At 35.8% G+C, this 11,655-nt stretch overlaps 1 protein-coding gene across 1 annotated transcript in view; it reads left to right on the top strand.

Annotated features, from left to right (window-relative positions):
• The first annotated feature begins 1,975 nt into the window (after nucleotides 1-1,975).
• Nucleotides 1,976-11,655, top strand: part of LOC138341936 (uncharacterized) — a 45,433-nt gene continuing 35,753 nt past the window's right edge. Inside the window, exons 1-3 of the mRNA XM_069294121.1 lie at nucleotides 1,976-2,049; nucleotides 2,207-2,324; nucleotides 2,427-2,585. Of these exons, the coding sequence (XP_069150222.1) occupies nucleotides 1,976-2,049; nucleotides 2,207-2,324; nucleotides 2,427-2,585 (351 nt within the window). The remainder of the gene's footprint in view (nucleotides 2,050-2,206; nucleotides 2,325-2,426; nucleotides 2,586-11,655) is intronic.

The following is an 11,655-nucleotide window of genomic DNA, read 5'->3' as shown; positions in this document are numbered from 1 at the left end:
AGGTTCATTTTGATCGCTGAACCACCCCTTTTCGGTGTGGGGTAGACACCGGATTTAATGTTAGCTCACATGATCTTAATGCTAAAGATTTCATTTATAAAATAAGAAAGAAAGAAGGAGAAATATAAGTTCAAAGTGAACGAAGAAATTCAGAGCTCAAGAATATCAGTCAACACTTTTTCTAAGAATGAAGTTTTAACAAGTTATGAGCATAGCCAATAAAGATTTGCTTATAATGACTTCTTTGATTATGCCAATAAAGTTGAATTTAACATAATGACTAATCAATGCCCCATAATCTTCATAATATGAAAATGAATAAGTGGCCTAGACAGCAAAGATTGTTTAATAAGGATTTCATGCCTAAATTAACAAGAATGGAAAGAATAACTTGTAATAAGGGTAGCCAAATCATTTCCCTAGTATTTTGGTTTACTTGTTCGATTCATTGTTGGTATGGGACTAAAATGGATCATTGCACTCATTAGTAAGACATAGAATTAAGGAGATCATTAAACTACACAACAACAAGAAAAGAAGAAAGAAAAATAAACTACGTTTTGGGGGAAGAGCTCTCGCGTTTGAGAGGAGCAAATTTATAACCTTTCGTTCGAGGTGTTATATAATTATGTTAAAGATTAAAAGTTCTTATGTTAATATAGAAAATGAGTTGTGTTCTTGTGATGCATTAAAATATATCATATTCATACTATCATTCACAAATAAATAATTAAGAAACTTTAGTGACTCCACTTTCAAGAAATGACATGTTGTTATAGAATGAGCTTTTCTTGATCATGCATAGTCCTTATGTGTATATGTTAATATACCCATACTTTGTACAAGTGTGTACTAACCCTATGCTATTTATATTTTTATAGCCGCGGGTCAGAGAGAAGATTGAAGACTCATTGAAGTGGTTTGGACTAGCGACCTCCAGACTTTGGTAGGTCCTCTTGATTTATAGGATGCTACATCTAGAATTATAGATTAGCACTTTAGAAAAAGCTAGTGGATGTTGTCCCTAGCATATCATTGTAAACGTTTTATTCAAAGCTTTGTATTAAGGTCGTTTGGCAAACTATTACGATATATTGATTCTTTCATTTGCATTGATTAATCGATTATAGATGGTAGTTTAGTTTGAGCTCATTATAATATTATTCTATATAATAATCATATGAAGTTTATGTATACTTCTTTATGTTTTACAAGATCTAAATTTATATGATTGTGATGAAAGCTAAGAAGAGGCTTGTTTGCGTCATCTGAGAGGTTAACGACACCAGCCTCATTCGGATTGCAGAATCCGGGTGTGACAAACTTGGTATCAGAGAATTAGGTTAATATACCTAGGAACTAAGGCTCAAAACAACCATGTTACATAGTTTCTAACTTATGGTTGTGAAGTTGACCACAATCATTACTTACATACTAAGTGATGATAAGAAACTTCCCTTCCTCTACTCTTTATCGTGTTGTGTAGAGTTTTGACATTTTGTTTCATTTTAGCATCTAACTTCCTTCTTGTGTATGCGTGTAGAAAAATTAACACAAGGAGAAACGTAGGCAGGAGAGTTTGAGAAGCTGCTACTGGGGGAAACCAAGCTATTCCTTAAGCCCAAGCTGCTAGAGTGCAAGTGCCTGTCAACCCAGCTGCGTTGACGGATGGAGAAGTAAGAGAAGCACTAGTTCAGATGTCCCAAGCCATCACTACTTAGGCACAAACTATCACAGCCAAGGACACTAGAGAGGGTGCTTCTAAGGAGAACCCACATGCTAGCACCATGGCTAGAAGAGTAAGGGAATTCACTATAGTGAATGCTCTAGTCTACTTTGGGTCCAGAACCAATGAGGATACCCAGAGTTTGTGGATGAAGTTTAAAAGATTCTCTGGTGCCATTGGAGTGAATAAATAGGAGAATGCTGAGTTGGCTGCATATCAACTCAAAGCGTGGCACATGTGTGGTACAAAATGTGGGCAGATGGCCGAGCACCTGAAGAAGTTCCCATCACTTGGGACATTCTCAAGAGTGCATTCCTTGTGAGGTTCTTTCCCAGAGAATAGATGGAGACTAAGGTTGAAGAATTTATCAACCTACGATATGGAGGTATGTAAGTCAAGGAGTATTCTTTGAAATTTTGTAAGATATTCTTTGAACTTTTGTAAGATCTCAAAATATGCTTCTTCTCTGGTGTCCAATAGGATGGATGAGATGAGCAGGTTTGTGACAGGTGTATCAGAGGATCTAGAGGAGGAATGTCGGGAATCTATGTTGCATGATAACGTGGACCTTTGTAGGTTGATGGTTCATGCACTGCAGGTGGAGGAGAGTACTCGGATAAAGAAAGCACAAAAAGGCAAGAAACCTAGACCCTGAGATTAGGGAGGTTCTAGCTCTTGTAGGAGTTCGTTTGGAGTTTAGAACAGGACCAAGTTCAATAAGGGAAACCAGTGCTCAAATATTCCTACTCCTTCCAGGAACTCCAATGCCAAAGCGGACAAGTCTGGCCCCAAAAAGGGCAATGATAGGACTACCCAGCGTAACAGTAAGTTGTGTGGTAAATGTGTCCTTTGCATGGAGGTGAGTGCCTGCTAGGTACTAATATGTGATATGGGTGCGGCAAGAGTGGGCATATAGTAAGGTACTGCCCACAGACGAGGAAATAGACCAGGACATATACTCACCCTCCACCTAATCCTACTGCTGTACGCGATCTTCAAGAGAGGAATATATATTATGCTTTGAAAGGTAGAGAGGAGCAAGAGAAGTCAGCTGATGTGGTCGCTGGTGCATGTCTTCTTTTTCCTGTGTATGCATTGTTAGATCAAGGATCCACTTTGTTAGTTGTTACTCCTTTACTAGCTAGTAAATTTAACTTGCTTCTTGAGATCTTGCATGAGCCTTTCTAGTTAGTACTCCCATAGGAGACGACATTAGATCTGAAAGAGTATATAAAGAATGGCCAATTAATATTCTTGATAGAGTCACCCATGCTGACCTTAAAGAATTAGCCATGCTTGATTTTGATATAATCTTGGGTATGGATTGGCTCCCTAAGTGTTATGCTACCATAAACTGTCAAAAAAGGGTAGTAAGGTTTCAGTTTCCAAATGAGTTAGAGCTGGAACGGAAAGTGTGTGGTTCAAATCCAACAAGCAAAATAATTTCAAACCTTAAATCCAATAAGATGTTATCTAAGGGGTATTTATACCACTTAGTCACAGTCATTGACAAAGAGCTTGAGGTTCCTCCCATAGACTCTTTGTCCATAGTGAATGAGTTTCAACATGTCTTTCAAGAGGATTTACATGGAATCCTTTCTGAGCATGAAGATGATATTCGTGTTGACTTAGATCCCAACCCCAACCCAATTTACATTTCTCCTTATAGAATGACTCCAACTGAACTCAAAGAGTTCAATTTGCAGTTAAAAGATCTACTTGATAAGGTCTTCATCCAGCAGAGCATATCCCCATGGGGTGTTCAAGTGTTGTTCATTAATAAAAAGGATGAAACTTTTAGAATGTGTATCGATTATCGACAACTCAACAAAGTCAGTATAAAGAACAAACTTTAGACTCTAAAAAACTAACCTAACTAGCTAACTAACTTAGGATGGTCAAAAAGGGGTATTTATCGTCCCAATTAGTTAGAGGCACGTTAGTAATTACCCTAGGTTTCTTAATTAATTAAATTATCAACTTAATTAATGAATTAAAAAATTCACAAGCTAGGCCGAGACCCATAACCAATTCTCAGATTTTGCTAAGTCAAATATTCTCCTATGTCTAGTCAACTTTGTCGGGGAGTTTTAGTAAATAACTAATTAATTTATTTAATTAACTTAATTAGCCTAAGTTGAATTAGTCAATAGTAGTTCCTAAGAATTAGACTCACATTCAAACACTAGAAAACTCATGACTGGAAGCATTAAGCAAAAACGTAAGATAAACAAAAGTTTTCTTTAGTTTATTTTAAGGTATTATTCAAGGTTTTCGTGCAAGGTGATCGTCATAGATTCAATTCTAAATAACCTCTAAGTTTTCTCTCTTGGTTTCCTTTCCCCAAGAGGCTTTTCAAACTTTTTATGAATTAAAAAATATTGAAACTACGGTTGTTCGCAATAACTTGTTGAACGTCAATCTCCTTATATATCCTTATTTTCGATTCTTATAGTATGTATAATGTAAGCCTCGAACATGTTGTTGGTATGTTGTCCTAATTGATCATTATGTGTAGGTTTATTGATCTACTAATGTCTAATTAGGCCAATAGATTTGATTTATATGATTAGGATATTATTTAGATGAGTTAAATGATTTTGTAATGCCTAATGGTGTTTGAGAAGATGAAATTGCTATGAATCATTTGTGAAGTTTAGTTTAGTGCTAAATGTCGACTTGCTTAGATGATGAAATCACTATAGTATATTCATTAAATTAATTGAGTTGGATATTGATAATATCATAGATTGATTTATGACAATAAATTGACTATCAATATATCGTCTAATAAGTGGAATAGAACTGGCTTACAATGTAATTTAAAAAATATGATATAAAATCGACTAATGACTATGTTTAGATAAATTAAGAATGCCCAATATAAATCAATGAATTCCTAACCAAGGGTGTGCCAATCATTGGGACATGTTGCAACATACACATCCCAAATGAAATATGAAAATAAGTATGTAGATTAAAAAAAGTTTATAACGTTCATAAAGAATGGTATAAATATACCAAATGTCATTGAACAAGATAAGGTGAGTAATAACATAATAAAAAGTTAAGAATTATGAAAGTAACAAGAATTAGGTGTTAAAAGAAGTGAGACAAGTCTCACTCACATCTAGACATTTATGTTAAAGATACTCACATAAACGGGTGTTATTAATAGTGAGCCACGTCTCATTAACACCAAGATGATAATGTAAGTTTAAATTCACATTTCATCATGTGAAGAAACAGATGACCGATTACCTAAAGAGTTAAATAAACCTCTTAACTAGAAGCAAGCTTCCATAATGTTTGAGTCAACTCTAAAAATTATGAAGAAAAAGTAGTTGAGAAAAGCACCGATAGACTTTTTATGAGCTTGTGCCAGCAGAAGTAAGCCTCATGAGATGAGGATCAACCAAGGTAGATAAGAGTCTCCGAAAATCTCCTAGTCTTTAAACTATGTTGCTAGTATCGAAAATAGCCAGAGGATTCCACCTAAGAGAGCAAGGTCTGATGCGATTTCACTGTGGCCGGTAAAACCACCCCTTTTCGGTGTGGGGCAGAAACAAGATTTAATGTTTATCTCACAAAATCTATGACAGTTAATGCTCAAAGAAAGTATTCTGTTTCAGTTTGGTCGTGAACAACCTCTTTCGGTGTGGGGGAGACCCTGGACTTGGTTTCACTTTAGCCGGTGAACCACCCCTTTTTTGTCTGGGGCAGACATTGGATTTCATGCTAACTCACATGATCTAGGTTCATTTGGATCAATGAAACACCCCTTTTGGGTGTGGGGAAGACACCGGATTTCATGTTACCTCACATGATCTTAATTCTAAATATTTCTTTAAGAAAGTAAGAATGAAAGAAGAAGAAATTTAAGTTCAAAATGAACTAAGAAAGTAAGAGCTCAAGAATATCAATCAACAGTTTTGCTAAGAATGAAGTTTTAACAAGTTATGGGCATAGCCAATAAAGTGAAGTTTTAACAAGTTATGGGCATAGCCAATAAAGTCTGACTTATAATGACTTCTTAAATTATGCCAATAAAAGGGAATAGAACATAATTACTAATCAATGACCCATAATCTTCATAATATGAAAATGATGAAATAAGTGGTCTTGCCAATAAAGATTGGCTAAAAATATTTCGTGCCCAATTTAACAAAAATTGAAAGAGTAACATGTAGTAACGGTAGCCAAATTATTTCTCTAGTGTTTTGGATTACTTGCTTGATTCATTGTAGGTATGAGACTATAATGTATTATTGCACTTTTAAGTAATACATAGGATTAATGAGATCATTTAACTACACCACAACAAAAAGAAAAACACAGAATAATGACATAAGTTATGGGGGAAGAGCTTTGGGCCTTGAGAGGAGAAAATTTATAATTTTTCATTCGAGGTGTTCTAAAATTATGTTCATGAATAGAAGGTCTTATGTTCAAATAGAAAATGAGTTGTGTACTTTTAATGAATTCAAATATGTCATATTCATACCATAATTCACAAATAATGAATTAAGAAAGTTTAGTGACTCGACATTCTAGAAATGGCATGTTGTTATAGGAAGAGCATTCCTTGATTATTATGTATATGTGCATATAATCATTCATAGTACAAGTTTTTACCAACCCTAAACTATTACTATTTTTATCGGCCCATGTCAGAGAGAAGATTGAAGACTCGTTGAAGAGGTTTGAACAAGCGATCTCTAGACTTTGGTAGGTCCTCTTGAGTTCGAGGATGCTATATCTATCATTTTAGCTTAGCACTTTAGAAATATCTAGTGGATGTTGTCCCTAGATTTTAATTTCACACGTTTTTTTCAAATCATTGTATTAAGGTCGTTTGGGAAAAACATTATGATCTATTGTCTTTCATTTAAATTGTTTATCGATTATAGATGGCTGTTTTGTTTGAGATCATTAGAATATTATTTATATAGTATTCATATGAAGTCTATCTATAGTTCGCTATGTTTAAATTTTTTTAAAACTTCCGCAAATTTAACTATATGATTATGAAGAAAGCTAAGAAGAGGCTTGTCTGGACCTTTTAGAGGTTAATGATGCCGCTCTAATTCAGATTCCATAATCCGTGTCTGACAGCAATCTATCTTAATACCCAGGCATCGAATCCCCCCTTGTAAGAATGATTCTTTAAGTTTACCAAGAACCGATTCTTTCAACTCTATAAATATTGGATCAAGATGTTGCGTATACTTTACCTCAAGCACTAGACACAATTCAATGTTTATGGACCATAAAACCATCGTTAAGAGAATGTTCTAGATTAACACCCAATTGAGCCAACCTATGATTATCTATCACTAGGTCTTTCTTGGTTTCTTCCACATGACACATCACCCACGATCATACAAATTAGAGCATCCGCAATCACGTTAGCCTTGCCGGGGTGGTAGAGAACACTCATGTCATTTTCCCTCAATTTCAACCATCATCTCTATCGGATATTCAACTTCTATTCAGTAAAAAAATTATGAAACTCTTATGGTCGGTAAATATATCGACATGAACACCACAGAGATAATGCCTCCATATATTCAAGGTAAACACCACGGACGCTAATTATAGATCGTGACTTGTATGGTTCTTTTAATGAACCTTGAGTTGTGTAGAGATATAAGCTATCACCATACCATGTTGCAAAAGGACAGAATCCAAACCTACTCGAGTGGCATCACAAAATACCACAAAACTCTTGGTTCCCTCTGGTAAAGTCAACACCAAAGCATAGGTTATCTTATATTTAAACAATTGGAAGTTAATTTAATAAGGCTCCAACAAATCAAAATTAACATTCTTTTCAGTAATTATAATCAAAGAAGATGAAATAGATGCAAACCCATCGACAAAATCTTCTATAGTACTAGGCTAGACCCAGGAAACTTTATATATCGGATTAAGCCAAATGTCTAGGCAAATTCCTAAGCACTTCAGTGTTTCTCGGATCGACATCTACACCATCACTAGAGATAATATGGCAAAGAAACGCAACTGATCTCAACAAAAATTCACACTTGCTATACTTATAGCAAAAAGTTGATGTTTTATGAGGACATGCAATACCACCCTCAAATAGCTCATATGCTCATCCTCGCTCTTGAAATACACTAAGATGTCCTTAATAAAGACAATCACAAAGGTATAAGGTAATTCCAGCACACTCTATTCCTTAGGTACATAAAAGTCGTCGGGGCATTGGTTAATCGAAATGACATAAATAAAAACTCAGGATGACCATGCCTAGTTTGCAAAGCCATTTTGGGAATATATTCACCTCTCACCCTAAGTTGGTGATATCCCAACCTCAAATCAATATTTGAAATGTAACTCACAGCTCGGAGTTGATCGAATAAATCATCAAACCTTGTGAGACATTACTTGTTCTTTATACTGACCTTATTGAGTTTACAATAATCAATGCGCATCCTAAGGGACACATCCTTTTTTATTCACAAATAATACCATGCAACCCCATGGAGAAATACTTGGTTGAATGAAGTCTTTGTCTAGTAAATCGTTGAGTTGAGCCTTCAAATCTTTAAATTTGGCCGGAGCTATCCGATGAGGAGGAATAGAAATGAAATTCATATTTTGTAATAAGTCAATACGAAAAAAAGTTTCCCCGTTCAAGAGAAACTATGGGTATGTCCTATGGGAAGACATTCGAAAATTCAATAACTACGAGGACCGACTCATTAGGAGGAACTTCAGAGTGTAGATCTTTGACCTTTACAATATTGTATAGAAACCCTTTAGAGATCATCTTACAAACCTTAAGACAAGAAATTATACAACCTCTAGGAATAGAATTTCCCCCTTCCTCTCCGAGACGAGGTCATTAGGAAAAGTGAACTTAACTACCCTTGTTCTACAATATATGGACGTAAAGCAAGCATGTAACCAATACATTCCCAAAATGACATCAAAATCCACCATATAAAGTTCCACCAATTCAACTGAGTAAATCTATTGGGCAATATTATAGGACAATTCCTATATACCTTTGTTGCAACTACCAAATTACCCACCGCGGTAGACACCATAAAAGGTTCATTTATCGTTAAATACATTAAACTTCCTAGGTACCAATAAAGTAACAAAGGACAAGGTAGCACAAGGATCAAATAAACCATGAATATTAATGGAGAAGACTTGTAACATACCGACCACCACATCGTGAGGACTCTTTTATTCACCCATAGAGAAGAGAGAATAAAATCGGTTCTTCCTTGGAAAATCAGAATTAGAACCACTTGATTGAGTTTGACCACTCCTCTTCATTTGAAAACTCACAATATGGAAATCCCTCACCTTGAGGCCACTCTTGCAATATCATTCCCAACAAGACATTCAACCACATGTTTCTTACCACACCGTCCACAAGTAGGCTTCTTGCTTTGTGAATAAGCACCTCTTCTATTTTGGGACATAGGATTAGACACTGTATCATCATGAGCCTTGTCAAATTTTGAAGGAAATTTGTTTGAGAACCTAGGCTTGTCTTAAATTTAAAACCTTCCCTTAGAAGAACCACCTTCATATGACTTTTCCCTCTTAGAATCTCTATTCTTTATCCTTAGTCTAGTCTCTTCCATTTGCTGAGAATTAACCATTAAGAAGGAAATATACATGCTGTCATGAATCATAGTCTCACAATATTCCACTACCACATTTTTAGACATTCCCGACACAAAGCGACTCATCTCACCCCTTGGGTTAGACACCAAGGAAGGGCCATACTTAGACAATTTAGTGAATTACGAAGAGTAATTTAGCACACTCATACCTATTTGATGAAGGTTTGTAATCTCTTCCACCGTGGCTTCCCTCTTCTCTCTAGTAATGAACCTAGCAAGGAAAGCCCTCTTGAAGATCTGCCAAGTCACAGGTTCACCTCTTAGTACCGTATTATCCCTCCATTGATTATAAAAGTTTGTGCCCCATCTTTCAGTTGATAATCGGCAAACTAGGCCTTATCATTCGAAGTCACTCCCATAGCAAACAAGATCTTGTAGACCTTATTAAGAATAAGAGTATGACCAACTAGAACAATCAGTAGGTTCTAGTTATACTAAAAGAAATGACCGATTAGTGGCCGCCAGAGTTTGTGATTTTGATAGGATGAATCCGTCTAAGTTTTTAGGATCGCAAGTTTGTAAGGACCCACAGAAGTTCATTAATGAGGTCAAGAAAATATTTGGTGTGATATTAGTAACAGGTAGTAATAGCTGAGATTGGCATCTTAAAAACTCAAGGATGTGACTCACATATGGTTCACTTAGTGGAAAGACAACAGACATGACTTTGTCTTTTCTAGCTCAGTATAGCAGTCCAAATCAGTATTAGTCCAGAAACTCTCTCCAAACCCTTAGAAGTCTCTACTCAAGTCAGTGACCAAGTAATAGCTAGATGGGTATACAGAAATTGTCATGTCAATGTCTCTTAGAAAGTCACCTCAAAACATCTAGTAGAGTTAGAAATGGTAGACTTCGATGTCATTGTAGGCATGGATTGGTTATACTCATGTTATACCTCAGTCTATTATAGAAATACGATTATTCGTTTTCAGTTTCCAGATGAACCAACCATAGAATGGAAAGGTAGTAGCCAAGCGCCTATGGGTCGATTTATTTCTTACCTTAAGGCTAAAAAGATGATATCTAAGGGTTATCTCTATCATCTAGTTCGGGCTAAGTATTCTAGCCTTGAAACCCCATATCTTGAGTCATTTCTACTAGTCTATGAATTTCCTGAAGTATTTCCAAAAGATCTTCACGAGATTCCTCCTGAAACGGAAATCAACTTTGGAATTGATCTACTTCATAATACCCTACCTATTTAAATTCCTCCTTACAGAATGGCTCCAGCAGAGCTTAAGGAATTGAAAGAGTAGTTGAAAGACCTTCTAGATAAGGGTTTCATCAAACCTAATATTTCACCATGGGGTGCACTATTATTGTTCGTAAAGAAGAAAGATGGTTCTCTCAGAATGTGCATTGAGTATAGATAGTTGAAAAAAGTCACAATCAAGAATAAGTATCCCATCCCCAGGATTGATCACTTGTTTGACCAACTTCAGGGTACTAGTCATTTCTCAAAGGTAGACATCAGATCGGGTTATCATAAGTTCAGAGTAAGAGATAGTGACATTCTGAAAATAGCCTTCAAAACTCGGTATGGTGATTATGAATTTGTAGTTATGTCATTTGTAATAACCAATGGTCCCTGCAGCTTTCATGGATTTGATGAACAGAGTGTTCAAACAGTACTTAGACTTGTTTATTATTCTCTTCATTAATGATATCCTCATTTACTCTAGGAGTGAGGAAAAACATGCAAGTAATTTGAGAGTTGTGCTGCAGACTCTCAAAGATCACTAGTTATTTGCTATGTTTAGAAAATGCTAGTTTTGGTTGCAATCCGTTGCATTCCTTGGTCAAAATTTATCTAACGAAGGGATCCACGTAGATTAACAAAAGAATAGAAGTAATAAAACAATGGCCCAGACCTACCTCTGCTACATATATCAGAAGTTTGTTAGGTCTACAAGTTTGTGAGAAAAGGTTCGCAAAATTGGAAACTAAATCGACTACAACTCCTATTTTGACTCTGTCGGAAGGTTCAGATGGTTATATGATCTATAGTGCTATATCCAGAGTTGGTCTTCGTTGTGTATTGATTCAAAGAGGTAACGTTATATCTTATGCCTCTAGAAAGCATAAGGTGCATGAGAAGAACTATTCAACACATGACCTTGAGCTTGCAGCAGTGGTGTTTGCACTCAAGATATGGAGACACTACTTGTATGGTGTTCATGTAGATGTGTTCACCGATCATAACATCCTTCAGTATGTGTTCACCCAGAAAGACTTGAATCTTCGCAAGAGGAGATGGCT

This window comes from Solanum lycopersicum, chromosome 2, assembly GCF_036512215.1.
Source record: "Solanum lycopersicum chromosome 2, SLM_r2.1".
Classification (NCBI taxonomy): domain Eukaryota; kingdom Viridiplantae; phylum Streptophyta; class Magnoliopsida; order Solanales; family Solanaceae; genus Solanum; species Solanum lycopersicum.
This window is presented reverse-complemented; position numbering and strand designations above follow the sequence as displayed.